The sequence below is a fragment of the Ipomoea nil genome, unplaced genomic scaffold, assembly GCF_001879475.1.
Source record: "Ipomoea nil cultivar Tokyo-kokei standard unplaced genomic scaffold, Asagao_1.1 scaffold3226, whole genome shotgun sequence".
Taxonomy (NCBI): domain Eukaryota; kingdom Viridiplantae; phylum Streptophyta; class Magnoliopsida; order Solanales; family Convolvulaceae; genus Ipomoea; species Ipomoea nil.
Window position 1 is genome coordinate 626,674 of NW_017619654.1, and position 19,921 is coordinate 646,594.

Consider the following 19,921-nt stretch of genomic DNA (forward strand, 5'->3'; position numbering starts at 1 on the left):
AGGTCTTTTAGTACATGCATCATAAATCAGAATATCGAATCAAAGGGAATCTACCATATGAAGAACAAAATTAATTTGGGAAATTAATTTTGGTCCTACGAGTATACATCCGAGAAAGAAGCATAAGGGAATGGCGTTACAGAAAATAACCGGATGAGCCTAACGGTGAAATGGTAGAAGTCCTTACTCAAAACGATCACACTTGAGATCAATTCCCCCCCCAAGGATTTATTTTTACAAGTCAAGTTTTCGGACAAGCACAATGTCCAAAAGAGCACAATGTTCTTAAAAGGAACACGATGTGTGCTAAGGAGCACAATGTTCAAGTCAAAGGAGCACAATGTGTCAAAGAAGCAAGATGATCAGAAATTGGATAAATTCGAAGGAATTTATTCTAAGTCTACCCACATGCCACAAGAATCCAAAATTGCCTGAAAGACATTTGATTAGAACGAAAAAATATTTATGAAGAAATGAATATAAAAACTTATCCTAGAAATAAATTCTATCAGATGAATTTATTTCAAAGATACGTTGGATATTCAATATGACAACAAAATAATATTTTAAAAGAAACAACTAGAAAATCAAGTGAAGATAAGATATTATTTTGTCAGGCAAGTTGACAATCAAATCAAATTGAAGACCTACTATTGTCAACAATATCAGGCTATGAAGATTCAAAATTCAAATATCAAATTATCCCACTCCAACGGATATATTTGATTGCCTATAAAAAGCCATGAAGACTTGAAGACAGAAGAAGAGGTGAACAAGATAGACGTGAACAAAAGAGAAGTGCAAAATTCGAAAAGTGCAAGTGCTCAAATATTCTTAGAGACTTAGACTGAATAGTCTCAAATCTAGTTGGAGAGAGATACAATTACCTTTGTATGTGTAATTGTAAAATGAGTATAGCTGTGTGCAAAATACTCTAGTGAGCGTAGCTGTGTGCAAAACACTCGTAGTTGCTAAGTGTAGCTGTGTGCGAGACACTTAGTTGGCGTTGAGTATAGCTGTGTGCGAAATACTCGAAGTTGAGTGTAGCTGTGTGCGAAACGCTCGGAGTTGGGTGTAGCTGTGTGCAAAACATCCGGAAGAAGTGCTTGTGTAGCGCTTATTCACTATTGTAACTGTGTGTGAAAAATAGTGAATTTCTCCTAGACGCGAAAGGAGAAAAGTGGACTACGAAGATTACGCCACTTCCGAACCACTCTAAATTGCCTCTCTCATTTACATACCGCACTTACATAATTTGCTCTATCTATCTATCTTATCTGACTAACCCGTTTACTATTCACAGTTAATCTTAATCCTTCGGGTTTAGTGTGTTTTCACGTATGCATGAGACTCAAACTTCACGAGCTTAAATATCAAATTATTTTAAGCAAGTTTGACGTGTTGCATGTAACGTTCGTTACACGGTTGACGCAATACCATATTTATTTACAATCTTGAATATTATTATTATATATTAAGTGCACCATCTCCTTTATATATTCAAGACATCTCTGTCACTTTACATATCATCTGTACCTATCTTACATGCGCATTTAAATTATTGATTGGGCATAACTCTTTACATACTACCTATTCCGCTGTGCAGTTTAAATTTACTCTATTTACTTGTTATTTAGAGTTGAAATTACCAAAGAGTTATTTATTTTGAAAAAGCTTGAACGTCTATTCACCCCCCCCCCCCCCCCCCTCTAGATTTTCACCACCCTATCGGGACCAACAAAAGTCAATACAAAACTCAAACACTCTCAACAAGAACATGGGAACACATCCCAAGACTACAAAGAACAACAACAACTCACAAGAAGTCTCAAGGTATAATCTATCATCACACAATAGATTAATACCCGACATGCATAACTCAAAGGAATAAGGACACACCAAACGGCAACACATGCCAAGGCAACACATGGCTTTGTGACTACACACCTCACAAGAAGAGAACTCACAACAACGGCTACACAAGCCCTCGTGACATCACCCATCACGAGTTGATATGCCTTCCTTATGCCCGGTTCCAACCTTATGGCTACCCCCAACCTTATGTCTAGTTCCAACCGTTACCTCCAGGACCCCTGTACTTCTTAGTCCAACCTTTTCCTTCCTGGGACCGTCGTCCCCCACCAACAAACCACCAACAAGACCACCAATTTCATAGTACACGAGGTTACCGATCACACACACTACGACACACGCCTCCCAAGAAATACGCAAACCTGACACACAAGTCACAACTCCATAATCACGTCATGGCCACCACGAGGACCACTGCAATACCTTGGTGACTAGTGTCCCATACCACTAATCGTGCAATCCAGGTAAAGCCACACACACATCACACCACAACAGGAATCAATCAACGGATCACAACGAAGATATGAAACCATACTCAATCAAGGAATGGATCACAGTCGAACAACAAAAACGTTGAATAACACAAGTTATCATCAACAATAGGAAGGTACAAACAACACACATGCTAGCATTTAAACACCGAACTAGCATGCTTAGCAAACGGGTAAACCAAACGTAGTTCCGAAGAACACACAAGACTCATCACGGTTCAACAAAACACAATGTTGAACACTTAGCACGATTCAAGACACCAAAACTTACATGGATTCCTACCATATAGTTCTAGACATACGAAACATCAAGAAGACGCTCAAATAGTTCCACAAAAGAACATCGGGAAGGCAAAAGACCAAATACCGAGTCAAAAGAATCACGGGGAACAAATCCCTAACAACACCATATATGTACCCCGCGGGTGGACCCACAGGTAGGCCCCTACCCGCGGTTACATACCCACCGGCTTATGTTACCCGCGGGTGGGCGGCGGGTGGATCCCCTCCCCGCCGTTCCGCCCGCGGGTACGTAACCCTGTACCAAATAATCCCTTCGGGGATTTTCAACTCCAAGCTCAAATTCAAGTCCAAAACATGCCAAAAACTCACCAAATACAACAAAATGACTTGAATCAAAGGAATAGCCAAGCAATGGCACACAAGAACCCTAAACACAAGCTCTAGATATGCATTTTCACAAGACAATGCATAAACACTCACAATTCATAGCAAAACACATGTAGAATCCAAGAAATCATCATATAGGTAAGCAAAATAGATTTTGTAGAGCATGGGTTACCTCTTGTAGACAAAAACCTTCTCTTAACACCTCACCAAGCTCTTAACAAAGCTCACCTTCCAAACCCATCCACTTCAAGAACACACCAAAAGATCATAAAGATTCTATCTTTAAGAAAAGACACCTTAGAAAACACTAAAAACACAAGATGAACATGGATCTTACCCTCCTAGATGCCCAAATGTATGAAAGGTAGAATCTTGGAGACAACTCTTGAAGTTTTGACAAAGCTTCAACTTGGCTTGGAAGAAAAGCTATCTATCCTTTTAGAGAGAAGGTGGAGCTAGAATTTGGGAAGTGTAAGGAGAGAAATGAGGGTGTTCTACTAGGTTAGCTTACAATACTAACACAAGGTGAAAAGTCAAGAATACCCTTACTAACATGAAGTGGTGTAAGGGAACAAGGGAACTCCCTACAAAGCTCAAGGTACAACTTTGACTTTGTGGTTGACTAGTCAATTACTAGTCCCCGACTATTGAATTTCCAGGATTTTAAGAATTAAATTACCAATTGAAATAGGATTAATTATTTAATTAATCCCTTAATTGAATTTGGATTACGGGGTGTCACAGTTTAGATAGTTCTAGCCTGGATGAGATGGCCTGCTTGCCTTGAATTGTATTTGGATATTAGTTATGGTTTATGCCTTGTTAGTTAGTTTAGCCTGTGCATCTGATTTCTCCAGCTCAGTTGTGGCATAGCACCCCGACTACTATGTCAAGTTTATGCTCTGTTTGGGAATTTATAAGAGATTAGCCTTTATTTTAAAGGTTTTAAATATCTTGAAATTTAGGGGTGTTACAATATCCAAACGAAACACAAGGTTGGACCCTTAGCACGATTCAAGACACCAAATCCTAACATGTATTCCGAACGCATCGTTCTAGACATACGAAACATCAAGAAGACTCACAAATAGCTCAATAATCCAACAACGGGAGGTCAAAACATCAATACCAAGAAGAAAAGAATCACGGGGAACAAATCCCCGCACCAACCACAATTGTTCCCCTCGGGTGGGGCCACGGGTAGGCCCCCACCCGTGGGCCTGCCCGCGGGGTACAACCTTCACGCAGCCTGTTCCCCGCGGGTGGGGCGGCGGGTAGGACACTGCCCGCCGTTCTGCCCGAGGGGTACAATACATATACACCAAAATTCCCTTCGGGGGTTTTCATCATCAAGGTCAAGTTCAAGTCCAAAACACCAAAAATCTCACACATAACAAAGATATGACTTGAACCCAAGAAATAGCCAAGCAATGGCATTCAAGAAACCTAAATACAAGCTCTAAACATGCATCATCACAAGATCATGCATCAAATCTCACAAGTCACACCAAGAACATCAAATAGAAGCCAATAATCATCATTTAGGTAAAAAAAATAGGTTTTGTATAGCATGGGTTACCTTTGTAGCTTAACAACTTCTCCTTTTCACCCTCCTAAGCCTCTTCATAGAGTTCATCTTCTCCACCAACTTCTTACAAAAGCCAAAACACATGAAAGATTCTAACTTAGATAAAGACACCCAAAAGATGGTTAAAAACACTAAAAAGCTATGAACCTTGCCCTTTCTTATGCTTGGGAAGAAGAAAGTAGGAATCTTAGAGTGGGATCTTGCAAGGCTAGAAGGTTCTCCTTTTTGCTTGAAGAATAAGCTAGGTTCTTTTAGAGAGATGTTAGAGTGTTTGAGACTTAGGCTTGAGTGAGGAATGAATGAAATGTCTTGCTAGGGATAGCTTGAACAACAATTCATGGGTGAAGTGTCACTTTTACCCTTACTAAGGTTGGAAAGACAGAGGGGTAAGGGCACAAACCATAACGCACAAGGTACACCTGATTGACTTAAGTGACTAGTCAAATTCTAGTCCCTTGACTATTAACTTTCAGGAGTTTTAGAAATGGATTACGAAAGAAAGCTTGGATTAATTCTTCAATTAATCCCAATTAGTATTTAGATTTACGGGGTGTCACATCCTCTCCCCCTAACAAGAAGCTTCGTCCCCGAAGCTTGGGCACGACGGATTTAACAAAAAGATAGCAAAGAATCAAAGATGTGACAAAAGATTACAAAGTGTAAGTAAACAAGGGCTCCAAAGATCAAAAAGTAATGCAAGGTTTCAAGGTAACGGAGAAAACTTCTCAAGCAACACTACCACTAGCACAACTTAAGACCAACCAAAAACCATCTACGCTAGTCCTAAACCATGAACAGGCTAAGCTCAAATGAGGCAAAGCAACTAAATAAACAACTTAAACAACAAGCTAACAACCAAAGCAAACAAGGGAGCACCACTAAACACCCAACTAAACAAGCAACATCCAACCAGCTGGCAACCAAGACAAACAAGGAAGGAAACAAGCTTACGCCAAACTCCAGCCTAGGAGGAATCATCCTCCGAATCCTAGGCATCCTCGTTAGAAGCTTCCTCGGCTCTACCTCGGCTAGAGCTAGCTTCCAGCATATCCAGCCTTTGATTCACGGTGACCAGCTGAGCCTTCATGAAGGAAAAAACCTCTTCAATCATTCGATTTTGTTATCTTAGAAGGGCCACCACACGCTCCTCATGGGTTATTGCATCGTGCTCTCTCTTCGTCATCACCTCTTTTCTTCTCAAGTTCTCCTCACTCTCGGGATCACTTTCCTCAGATTCCTCTTCTTCTTCTTCTCCTCCCTCTTCTTCTTTTTCTTCATCATCATCTCCTCCCAAACTCTGCACCACCTGATTCAACTTCCCAACGGGAATCTCGAGCTGCTCAACCAAGGAACTCCTCTCGGCAAGGGGTTTCTTTGCTACTTCCTCCAGGGTGATGTATTCATCATTTTCCCACTGAAACATATTGCAGCTCCGGAGGTTCACGACATCCAAAACCATTTTGCCCACTGGCTTGGACACATGGCCATCCACTTTCACCCCTTTCTTTAAGAAAATCCAACTCAAAACCATACCATAGGGTAGGCTTTTACGGTTATGGTCCCTACAGTAGTCCATGTGTTGCAGCATCAAGGAGGGCAGATTGAACTTCACTTTGTATTTCAGGTAAAAGGCAAATGTGCATTCCAACTTTCCCAACAAATTACTTTTATTGTTGTTAGGCAACAAGCATTTCCAAAATCTTTTGCTCAGCAGAAAGCCATTTCCTTTATGGCCTCGTGGCTTGGGTAAAACCACTTGTCCTACCTAACAAAAAGCTTAAATAATTCTGATAGCTCAAGTTACTTGTCACAATCCAAGAATCACCACTGTACTGTGAGACCCTGGTGGTCGTCAAACTCAAGAGCTGAGCCAACCGTTTCTCAGTCAAGGAAATTTTCATACCTCCCACTTTAGAGGTGATTTCCAACATTCCCCCCTCTTTAGTCACACTCATGTGACGATAGAACACTTTCACCAAACTTGGGTAGGTCTCGGTTCTAATCGCAAGATACCCATCTAACAAGCCTTGATAATTCAACAATTCCAACATAGAGCTTGAAAAAGGTTCGGGGTCAAAAGCTTTACCTTCCAAAACCGAGTAATGGGCATCCACCCACGCCACTCTTCTCGCGGTTTTTGACCTTCTAGGCATGATATGAGATGTCAAAGATTAAGTAGAACCAAAGCTTTTCCTTTTTCTTCTTTTCTTCTCTTTTCTTCCCTTTTCTTCTTCCCTTTCGGCCTGCTTCACCGGCGAGGACATGGCGGCGGCGCGGAACTGCTGTGGCGGCGATGAGCTACGGCGGACGGCGACGGGTGGTGGTCGGCGGTGCTGGTAGGGCGACGGGCAGAGGAGAGCGACAGGGGGTGGGTTCTCGGCTGATGCTGCGCACGGGTCGGAGAGAAAGAAAAAGAGGGAAGAGTTTTGGGGAAAATTTGGAAAAAGAAGATTTTAATTTGGGGATTTTTGGGTAGGTTTAGAGAAAAAGGTTAAAAGGAACTTATGTGGAAAAAAGTTCAAGAAACACAATTGGTGTAGATGGTTTAAGGTATGGCTTAGAAACTTTAAAGCCTGGGTTTAAAACTCACTAATTACAAATTAAACTTTTCCTAACTTTTTAAGCTTAACTACCCCGGGATCTATAAACTAAGGTTAACAACTCAAAAGGAACAATCAAGCCACAAGGGGTAATTCACTCAAAGAAAGGTAACAAGGAAAACCACACAAAAAGGGTACATCTCAAGGTAAAAAGGTAGGCTCAAGGAAAACCACACAAAAAGGGTACATCTCAAGGTAAAAAGGTAGGCTCAAGAAGGACACCTGTAGCCTCCTCCTCCAGAATGCCCTCGGCCTCAGCCTGCGACCTGCTCATCACGAACACCCTGCCTAAAGGCTTCGTCCCTCCCGAGCCAAGACCGGAACTCCCTCCTGGTGGTCCTCCGGATCTGGCGCTAGATGGCAAGGCTCTCTGGTTGGACTGGAGGTGACAATCAAAAGCTTTGTGGCCGCTTTCCCCACACTTGAAGCACTAGAGCGCGTTACCCTGACAATCTTTTCCGATGTGATCCTTCCCACATCTCTTGCATCCGAAGGGTCTCCCTCTCTCTCCAAAATCGGTCCGAGCCGGTCCCTGGGGCTGAGAAGGAGCTGGTCTTGCTCTAAAATCTTGCCTTGTCCTCTTGAAACTTTGAGATCCACTCCCTTCGCTTCTCTTCCTAGCCAACTCATTAGATCCCCTTTGAAGCTGTTGCACTCGGTACAGATCTGCTGCACTCAGATAAGCCTCATTGAGCGTCTTAGGCCCGTTCACCATCAAAGCTTTCCTGGCTTCATAGTTGAGCCCCGCAACGAACTTCTCCACCTTAGCCAACTCGGTGGGAACCAACATCCGCGCATAGCGAGCCAACTCGAGGAAGCGTTTGTGGTACTCCACCACGGTTGATGACCCTTGTTGGAGATGCAGGAACTCTTCGTACATGGCCGCCCTAACGTGGGACGGGTAGAATCTCTCTCCTAACTTATCCTTCAAAGCCGACCAATCGAACCCTGGCTCTTCTAGCCACGTCGGTCCTTCATGCACCCACCAAAGATTCGCCTCGTGGCTAAAGTAGAACGTAGCCAACTCGACGCGGAGGTCGTCCAGACAACCCACTACGGCAAAAATCTTGTCCAAGGACCTGATCCACTCCTCAAGCAGAACAGGGTCTTCTAATCCAGCAAAGACGGACGGCCTATGCCCCGAAACTAAGCGGCCCACATCTCGATTCCCAGCTAGCGGCGGCGGAGTAGGGTTGTTTTTGTGCAAGAGGGCATCGCTCAACGTCTGCATTGTCTGAGTCAGCTGCTGTAGGTTCTGAGCCAGCTGCTCATTTGTGGGCGTCTCCGGTGTACGGGCACGGTGGCGAGGCGGAGCCATAGCGAGATTCTACATAAACAACACGGTTACGGCACAACACGAGAAAGCTGCGGACCCTTACCCAGCACTTAAAACGAGGAAACTACAACTAAACAAGAACAATAAGAAAAACACAACAAACGATAAGAAAACTCACATCTCACCGCGTGTCCTAAGAATCTTCAGTCCTAACACTTAGGCACTTAAAGGTCAACTTAGAGTTTTAATTCACACTTAACTTCTGAAAATTCAACTCTTAACATCCTAGGCTCAAACCTAGGCTCTGATACCAACTGTAACACCCCCGATTTTTACCAACTTTTTTAAAATTAAATTCAAGATAAACAAACTAACATCAATCAACATAAAGCAGAAGCTATCAAAAACCGGGAAAGGTGTTATGCCACACCCATAAAACCATGGGTGCATAGGCTAAGTCTACAACAATCCATCAAAAACAACATACTGTCTAGGGCACACATGACACGTCTATCTAAGGTTCACAGGCCCAAAACATAATAATTAAAGGAAGGGGGAACTACACTAGCTACTAACAACGACTAGCGCGCTCCACAACTAAGCAAAACCTGTAAAAGATAAGGGATAACACCCGGTCAGCAAATAATGCTGGTAACCCATCAATACGCGTTAAATAACATAGTATATAGATAGATATAATCAAAACCATTTGAGACTGAGGAATACAGTATATAGTCATTTGAAAGCCAAAAGAAGATCAACATCAAAGAATCATCACACTCTCAACAAGAACGAGGATCATCAACCTCAACAAGACAACAAATCACAAACAACAAGGAACAACACAATATAGATGCAACCTACCATTCACAAGGTAGAGTTCATCAAAGACGTGCATATAAGCAAGGAAATTCACATTCACGTAATGACACATTCCTGTTTCAAGTTTCAAAGTTCCAACCTTATGCCCTGTTCCAACCTTATGGCTACCCGTGGCCTTATCACAGTTCCAACCGTTACCTCCTAGTGCCACCCTGTACTTCTGAGTCCAACCTTATTCCGCTTGGGACCGTCGTCCCCCACCTACACCGCCAATCATTCACCGCCGAACTCTCAGCACACGAGGGTACCATGAAATAACATAGTCACACACCATCGATCATGTGAGCAAAGCTCAAGTCACAAACCACCAATCTCATTCATATTCACACATAGTCATCATTATCAAGAAGACTAAAGCCCATCAATAGCCCCATTCAAGTATGAAAAAAGGGTACAACAATTTGTACAAGATCACACCTTAAGAATCAATAAATACATCACAACGAAGACATGAGACAATACTCAACAACAAAGGATTACAATCCAACATCAAATGATTGACAATACGAGTTGTCAACCCCATCAAGAAAGAACAAACCATACATACTAGCATATCAACATCAAACTAGCATGCTCATCAAACGGGTAAACCGAAATGGTTCCAACGAACCTTCAAAACTCATGTACGCCCAACGAAACACAAGGTTGGACCCTTAGCACGATTCAAGACCCCAAATCCTAACGTGGATTCCTAACACATCGTTCTAGACATACGAAACATCAAGAAGACTCACAAATAGCTCAATAATCCAACAACGGGAGGTCAAAACATCAATACCAAGAAGAAAAGAATCACGGGGAACAAATCCCCGCACCAACCACAATTGTTCCCCGCGGGTGGGGCCACGGGTAGGCCCCCACCCGTGGGCCTGCACGCGGGGTACAACCCACACGCAGCCTGTTCCCCGCGGGTGGGGCGGCGGGTAGGCCACTGCCCACCGTTCTGCCCGCGGGATACAATACCTGTACACCAATATTCCCTTCGGGGATTTTCATCATCAAGGTCAAGTTCCAGTCCAAAACACCCAAAATCTCACACACAACACATATATGACTTGAACCCAAGAAATAGCCAAGCAATGGCATTCAAGAAACCTAAATACAGGCTCTAAACATGCATCATCACAAGATCATGCATCAAATCTCACAAATCACACCAAGAACATCAAATAGAAGCTAATAAGCATCATTTCAGTAAGAAAATAGGTTTTGTATAGCATGGGTTACCTTTGTAGCTTAACAACTTCTCATTTTCACCCTCCTAAGCCTCTTCTTAGAGTTCCTCTTCTCCACCAAATTCTTACACAAGCCAGAACACAAGAAAGATTCTAACTTAGATAAAGACACCCAAAAGATGGCTAAAAACACTCAAAAGCTATGAACCTTACCCTTTCTTATGCTTGGGAAGAAGAAAGTAGGAATCTTGGAGTGAGATCTTGAAAGGCTAGAAGGTTCACCTTTTTTCTTGAAGAATAAGCTAGGTTCTTTTAGAGAGATGTTAGAGTATTTGAGACTTAGGCTTGAGTGAGGAATGAATGAAATGTCTTGCTAGGGATAGCTTGAACAACAATTCATGGGTGAAAGGTCATTTTTACCCTTACTAAAGTTGGAAAGATAAAGGGGTAAGGGCACAAACCATAAAGCACAAGGTACACCTGATTGACTTAAGTGATTAGTCAAATTCTAGTCCCTTGACTATTAAATTTCAGGATTTTTAGAAATGGATTACCAAAGAAAGCTTAGATTAATTCTTCAATTAAACCCAAAAGGAGTTCTTTCCAGAAGGAGTTGTAGGGTCCATCCGAAAAGATCTAGTTTCTCCATAAGGAGCTCTTTTCGTAAACGTTGCCTAAAATGCACAAGAAATTTGACTAATGTGTATACATACACCATCAGCACACATGAATCCCCATCTCAAAATGCACAAAAAAAATGCTCAAGAATGTACTACAATTAAAAACGCACCTATCACGTTTTACTTTGAAAATTCCAATCAGTCGACGAACTTACCTACAACCAGCTACTGTAACGAAACAATTAACATACGACAAAAATAACGTGAGCTCTGTTGTTGACGGGGTTGTAGAAAGAACTTAATCCTACCAAAAATATACTTCCTAAAATAATGCATGATTACATTTGATTATAATAATATTCGGATTCAAAATGCACACAAATTTAAGTCTTGAATTTGTAGTTTTTTAATTTGATAATCTAATTACATTTTGGTACATAATTTGAGGGCCGGGTGTTCATTTTTTTTTCCTATAATATTTATAAGATGACAAATAAAATATAATATTACACGTGATGATTGAGTCTTAGGTACACATAATTTAACTTTTATGTTGCTAATTCGATAAACACTGCGGGAAATGTTCACTTTTCCAATCGCTCTAAAAAATAGCCAAAAAAATTGTGTTTTTTTTTCAAATTTTCGTCGAACAATTGTGGTGGACAGAAAAATGCCGGTATTTCTGATCACCTTTATTTTATTGGTGAGGTACTAGTGGTCTAGTGGTAAAATAGTATCCTGCCACGGTACAGACCCGAGTTTGATTCCTGGTTGTTGCATTTTTGTTTTTAGAAATGTTTTATAAACTAATCTAATTATTACCAATCAGTATATGTCATATGCGGATCATTGTTCATTTTTAATATATTGAAAGTTCACTTATAAATATCATGATTTATTTTGCTTATCATTATATTTGTAAAGGTTTCTTGTCTTTTGTGAAAATTCCACGTTTAACATAAGGCTATCGTTTTTATCATTAAACACCCTGGACTATAAAATTTTGAACATTTTTTGTCATTTTGATAACTTTTCCGATTAAACATTGTTTTAGACAATGATATTTTTGTCTCATCACTTTAAAAAAATATTCGATTTACCTTAATCTCTTTCGTCGGTTGTTTTCGTCTCTTAGACTCTTTCATAATTGTGCATTTATAGACAAATTATTGTGTATTATAGAAGAATACCAAAGATGGCTTAGATCATAGGAGAGCGCACAGGTATAAAACTCTCCAAAAGGAGCTCTCTTCGGAAGAAGTTGTAGGGTCCATCCTGAATGAGCTAGTTGCTCCATAAGGAGATCTTTTCGTAAACGTTGACTAAAATGCACAAGAAATTTGACTAATGTGTACACATACACCATCAGCACATATGAATCCCTATCAAAAAAATGCACAAAACAATGCTCAAGAATGTACTACAATTAAAAACGCACCTATCACGTTTCACTTTGAAAATTCAGTCAGTCGACGATCTTAACTGCAACCAGCGAGTGCAACAAAACAATTAACATACGGCAAAAATAACGTGAGCTCTGTTGTTGACGAGGTTGTAGAAAGAACTTAATCGTACAAAAAATATACTTCCTAAAATAATGCATGATTACGTTTGATTTTAATAATATTCAAATTCAAAATCCACACAAAGTTAAAGGGTTCAATTTGTAGTTTTTTAATTTGATAATATAAGTACAATTTGGTACATAATTTGAGGGCCGGCTATTCATTTTTATCCTATAATATATATAAGATGACAAATAAAATATAATATTACACGTGATGATTGAGTCTTAGGTACACATAATTTAACTTTTATGTTGCTAATTCCAAAACCACTGCGGGAAATGTTCACTTTTCCAATCGCTCTAAAAAATAGCCGCAAAAAGTGCATTTTTTTTCAAATTATCGTCGATCAATTGTGGTGGACGGAAAAATGTCGGTATTTCTGAACACCTTTATTTTATTGGTGAGGCACTTGTGGTCTAGTTGTAGAATAGTACCCTGCCACGGTACAGACCAGGGTTCGATTCATGGCTGGTGCATTTTTGTTTTTAGAAATGTTTTATAAACTAATCTAATTATTACCAATCAGTATATGTCATATGCGGATCATTGTTCATTTTTAATATTTTGAATGTTCATTTTTAAATATCATGATTTATTTTGTTTATCATTATATTTGTAGTGGACACTTGTCTTTTCTGAAAATTCCATGTTTAATATAAGACTATCGTTTTTGTCATTAAACACCCTAAACTATAAAATTTTGAACATTTTTTGTCATTTTGATAACTTTTCCAACGAAACTTTGTTTTATACAAGTTTATTTTTGTCTCGTTACTTTAAAAAAAATATTCAATTTTCCTTAATCTCTTTTGTCGGTTGTCTTCATCTCTTAGACTCTTACTGAAGTGTGCATTTATAGACAAATTATTTTGTATTATAGAAGAATACCAAAGATGACTTTGAAGATAGGATAGCGCACAAGTATTAAACTCTCCAAAAGGAGCTCTTTCCAGAAGGAGTTGTAGGGTCCATCCAGAAAGAGCTTGTTGCTCCATAAGGAGCTCTTTTCGTAAACGTTGACTAAAATGCACAAGAAATTTGACTAATGTGTACACATACACCATCAGCACACATGAATCCCTATCTCAAAACGCACAAAAAAAGTCTCAAGAACGTACTCCAATTAAAACGCACCTATCACGTTTTACTTTGACAATTCCAGTCAGTCGACTAACTTACCTGCAACCAACGACTGCAACGAAACAATTAACATACGACAAAAATAACGTGAGCTCTGTTGTTGACGAGGTTATAGAAAGAACTTAATCCTACAAAAAATATACTTCCTAAAATAATGCATGATTACATTTGATTATAATAATATTGAGATTTAAAATGCACACAAATTTAAGGGTTCAATTTGTAGTTTTTTAATTTGATGATCTAATTACATTTTGGTACATAATTCAAGGGCCGGATGTTCATTTTTTTCCTATAATATATATAAGATGACAAATAAAATATAACATTACACGTGATGATTGAGTCTTAGGTACACATAATTTAACTTTTATGTTGCTAATTACATAACCACGGCGGGAAATATTCACTTTTCCTTTCGCTCTAAAAAACAGTTGAAGAAAGTGTATTTTTTTTGAAAATTTTCGTCGAACAATTGGGGTGGACAGAAAAACGCCGGTATTTCTGATCACCTTTATTTTATTGGTGAGGCAATAGTGGTCTAGTGGTAAAATAGTACCCTACCGTGGTACAGACCCGGGTTTGATTCCCGATTGGTGCATTTTTGTTTTTAGAAATGTTTTACAAACTAATCTAATTATTACCAATCAGTATATCTCATATGCGGATCATTGTGCATTTTTAATATATTGAATGTTCATTTTTAAATATCATGATTTATTTTGCTTATCATTATATTTGTATAGGTTTCTTGTCTTTTGTAAAAATTCCACGTTTAATATAAGACTATCGTTTTTATAATCAAACACCCTAGACGATAAAATTTTGAACATTTTTTGTAATTTTGATAGATTTTCCGATGAAAGTGTTTTTTAGACAAGGGTATTTTTGTCTCATCAATTTAAAAAAATATTCAATTTTCATTTTTCATCTCTTACACTCTTTCAGAAGTGTCCATTTATAGACAAATTGTTGTGTATTATAGAAAAATACCAAAGATGACTTAAAACATAGGAGAGCGCACATGTATAAAACACTCCATTAGGAGCTCTTTCCGGAAGGAGTTGTAGGGTCCATCCGAAAAGAGCTAGTTGCTCCATAAGGAGCTCTTTTCGGAAACGTTGACTAAAATGCACAAGAAATTTGACTAATGTGTACACATACACAATCAGCACACATGATTTCCTATCTCAAAATGCACAAAAAAAATTCTCAAGAATGTACTACAATTAAAACGCACCTATCATGTTTTACTTTGACAATTCCAGTCAGTCGACTAACTTACCTGCAACCAACGACTGCAACGAAACAATTAACATACGACAAAAATAACGTGAGCTCTGTCGTTGACGAGTTTGTAGAAAGAACTTAATCCTACAAAAAATATACTTCCTAAAATAATGCATGATTACATTTGATTATAATAATATTGAGATTCAAAATGCACACGAATTTAAGGGTTCAATTTGTAGTTTTTTAATTTGATAATCTAATTACATTTTGGTACATTATTCAAGGGCCGGATGTTCATTAATTTTTTTTCCTATAATATATATAAGATAACAAATAAAATATAATATTACACGTGATGATTGAGTCTTAGGTACACATAATTTAACTTTTATGTTGCTAATTCCATAACCACGGCGGGAAATGTTCACTTTTCCTATCGCTCTAAAAAATAGCTGCAAAAAGTGCATTTTTTTCAAATTATCGTCGATCAATTGTGGTGAACGGAAAAACGTTGGTATTTCTGAACACCTTTATTTTATTGGTGAGGCACTTGTGGTCTAGTTGTAAAATAGTACCCTGCCACGGTACAGACCAGGGTTCGATTCCTGGCTGGTGCATTTTTGTTTTTAGAAATGTTTTACAAACTAATCTAATTATTACCAATCAGTATATGTCATATGCGGATCATTGTGCATTTTTAATATATTGAATGTTCATTTTTAAATATCATGATTTATTTTGCTTATCATTGTATTTGTAGAGGTTTCTTGTCTTTTGTTAAAATTCCACGTTTAATATAAGACTATCGTTTTTATCATTAAACACCCTAACCTATAAAATTTTGAACATTTTTTGTCATTTTGATAACATTTCCGATGAAACTTTGTTTTAGACAATGGTACTTTTGTCTCATCACTTTAAAAAAAAAAAATTCGCTTTTCCTTAATCTCTTTCTTCGGTTGTCTTCATCTCTTAGACTCTTCTAGAAGTTTGCATTCAAAGACAAATTATTGTGTATTATAGAAGAATAACAAAGATGACTTAGAAGATAGGAGAGCGCACAGGTAAAAAACTCTCCAAAACGAGCTCTTTCCGGAAGGAGTTGTAGGGTCCATCCGGAAAGAGCTAGTTGCTACATAATGAGCTCTTTTCGAAAACGTTGACTAAAATGCACAAGAAATTTGACTAAAGTGTACACATACACCATCAACACACATGAATCCCTATCTCAAAATGCACAAAAAAAATACTCGAGAATGTACTACAATTAAAACGCACCTATCACGTTTTCCTTTGAAAATTCCTGCCAGTCGACTAACTTACCTGCAACCAGCGACTGCTACGAAACAATTAACGTACGACAAAAATAACGTGACCTCAATTGTTGACGAGGTTGTAGAAAGAACTTAATCATATAAAAAATATACTTCCTAAAATAATGCATGATTACATTTGATTATAATAATATTGGGATTCAAAATGCACACAAATTTAAGGGTTGAATTTGTTGTTTTTAAATTTGATAATCTAATTACATTTTGGTACATAATTTGAGGGCCAGATGTTCATTTTTTTCCTATAATATATATAAGATAATATATAAAATATTATATTACACGTGATGATTGAGTCTTAGGAACACATAATTTAACTTTTATGTTGCTAATTCCATAACCACTGCGGGAAATGTTCACTTTTCCAATCGCTCTAAAAAATAGCTGAAAAAGTGTATTTTTTTTTTTAATTTTTCGTCGAACAATTGTGGTGGACGGAAAAATGACGGTATTTCTGATCACCTTTATATTATTGGTGAGGCACTAGTGGTCTTTTGGTAGAATAGTACCCTGCCACGTTATAGACCCGGGTTTGATTCACAGCTAGTGCATTTTTGTTTTTAGAAATGTTTTATAAACTAATCTATTATTACCAATCAATATATGTCATATGTGGATCGTTGTTCATTTTTAATATATTGAATGTTCATTTTTAAATATCATGATTTATTTTGCTTATCATTATATTTGTAGAGGTTTCTTGTCTTTTGTGAAAATTCCGCGTTTAATATAAGACTATCGTTTTTGTCATTAAACACCTTAAACTATAAAATTATGAACATTTTTTGTTATTTTGATAACTTTTTCGACAACTTTGTTTTTGACAAGGTTATTTTTGTCTCATCACTTTAAAAAAATATTCGATTTTCCTTAATCTCTTTCGTCGGTTGTCTTCTTCTCTTAGACTCTTTCAGAAGTGTGCATTTGTAGACAAATAATTGTGTATTATAGAAGAATACCAAAGATGACTTTGAAGATAGGAGAGCGCATAGGTATTAAACTGTCTTAAAGGAGCTCTTTCCGAAAGGAGTTGTAGGATCCATCCGAAAAGAGCTAGTTGCTCCATAAGGAGCTGATTTCGGAAACGTTGACTAAAATTCAAAAGAAATTTAACTAAAGTGTACACATACGCCATCAGCACACATGTATTCCAATCTCAAAATGCACAAAAAAATGCTCAAGAATGTACCACAATTAAAACGCACCTATCACGTTTTACTTTAAAAATTCCAGTCAGTCGACTAACTTACCTGCAACCAGCGACTGCAACGATAGAATTAACATACAACAAAAATAACGTGAGCTCTGTTGTTGACAAGGTAGTAGAAAGAACTTAATCCTACAAAAAATATACTTCCTAAAATTATGCATGATTTCTTTTGATTATAATAATATTTGGATTCAAAATTCACACAAAGGGTTCAATTTGTAGTTTTTTAATTTGATAATCTAATTACATTTTGGTACATAATTTGAGGACCGGATGTTCATTTTTTTCCTATAATATATATATATATATATATATATATATATATAAGATGACAAATAAAATATAATATTACACGTGATGATTGAGTCTTAGGTACACATAATTTAACTTTTATGTTGCTAATTCCATAACCACTGCGGGAAATGTTCACTTTTCCAATCGCTCTAAAAAAAGCTGAAAAAAGTCTATTTTTTTTCAAATTTTCGTCGAACAATTTTGGTGGACGGAAAAATGTCGGTGTTTCTGATCACTTTTATTTTATTGGTGAGGCATTAGTGGTCTAGTGGTTGAATAGTACCCTGCCATTGTACAGACTCGAGTTTGATTCTCGACTAGTGCATTTTTGTTTTTAGAAATGTTTTATTAACTAATCTAATTATTACCAAACACTATATGTCATATGCGGATCATTGTTCATTTTTAATATATTGAATGTTCATTTTTAATAACATGATTTATTTTGCTTATCGTTATATTTGTATAGGTATCTTGTCTTTTGTGAAAATTTCACGTTTAATATAAGACTATCGTATTTGTCATTAAACACCCTAGACTATAAAATTTTGAACACTTTTTGTCATTTTGATAACTTTTCCGATGAAAGTGTTTCTTAGACAAGGGTATTTTTGTCTCATCACTTTAAAAAAATATTGGATTTTCCTTAATCTCTTTCGTCGGTTGTCTTAATCTCTTAGACTCTTACAAAAATGTGCATTTATAGACAATTTAGTGTGTATTATAGAAGAATACCAAAGATGACTTAGAACATCGGAGAGCGCACAGGTTTAAAACTCTTCAAATGGAGCTCTTTACGGAAGGAGTTGTAGCCTTATATCCTGCTGGAAATGGTGTGTGTGCTTAAAGAAGTTAAGTAATTCCTGATTGTTGCAGATGCAATGTGGCTCCTTTTGGTATGTGATCTCAATGTGCTTGAGGCTGTGGAACATGGCACTTTGAACACGAATCCAGGCCTGTGCTCCTGCTGCACCTCCAAAGTTTCCCAATGCAAAAACGAAACTCTAAAAGGTAGCCATTTAGCTATTTAAGTCCTCGATCACAAACTCGAATATCTCCAATTCATTCTTTCTTACTCGTTGTAATTGCAATCTAATAGGCTATGTTTGACAGAGCTTATAACTTATTTTAACTTACTAATACGTTATAAGCTCTGTTTGGTACTTTTCCAAAAATATATAGTAGCTTCCTAACTTTTTTTTTTTTTAATTTTAACCTTATTATTTCAAATAAATGACATCCTTTACGTATCCCAAATAGCAGTAAAGCTAGTCTAGTGTTGTGTCTGCACCTCAAGCCAGTGGTGCCGGCAGAAAGGGATCATCAGGGCTTCGCCAGAAGGCGTATTGAGCTGAGACGAGTAGCAAAGGTGGTAAGAGGAGAGGGGGGTTTATAACCAGAACCAGAATGACCACTTCAATTGATGTGACTGTGAGCAAGCAACTGATCTCTCAGCCTAGCTTTTCTGGTGGGAAGAAGGACAAAGGTGGAGTTGTTTCTGTTTCTTCACTGCCTGCTGTGACCTCCAAGGATGCAGCGTGCAATGGTGAAACAAGAAAGTAAGCTGCCAACTGTGAAAGCCCCGGGCTCTTCTGCTGTTCCATCTTCTGTCCATATAACTGAGAAAAATGAAAGGATAGTTGAAACAAAAACAGTTGTTTGAGCTGCAGGATTTCATATTTTAAACTCGGTTTCATATTTGATGTCTTACCTTATAAATCACTTACAAATGTGCTACAGATTGAGACAGCATGGTATTATGGAAGTTTACTGTGTGGAATTGAAACATTCATTAAAATCTTGGTTGAGTTTGCTAATCCCTTAAGGCATCAGTCACCCCAATCATTACCATTCTGTACGTGTAATCATGGCATCCAAGTTTCCCAGAAATTACTCCAATCATATTCCAAAAGGGTTTTCATTCTTTTTATTTTTACTAATACTATGTTGTATTTTCATGGAATTTCTGGGGACATGTCACAACCAAATGATAACTACTAAGAAGACA

At 37.9% G+C, this 19,921-nt stretch overlaps 1 protein-coding gene across 1 annotated transcript; it reads right to left on the reverse strand.

Annotated features, from left to right (window-relative positions):
* Positions 1 to 7,611: 7,611 nt before the first annotated feature.
* On the reverse strand, positions 7,612 to 8,499 carry LOC109168731. Its single transcript, XM_019317710.1, has one exon. The coding sequence runs from the start codon at positions 8,497 to 8,499 to the stop codon at positions 7,612 to 7,614; it is 888 nt and encodes a 295-aa protein (XP_019173255.1).
* Positions 8,500 to 19,921: the final 11,422 nt, after the last annotated feature.

Bases quoted from the DNA above. Each gene is read 5' to 3' on its own strand.
- LOC109168731 (XM_019317710.1), bottom strand. From the start codon at position 8,499: ATGGCTCCGCCTCGCCACCGTGCCCGTACACCGGAGACGCCCACAAAT.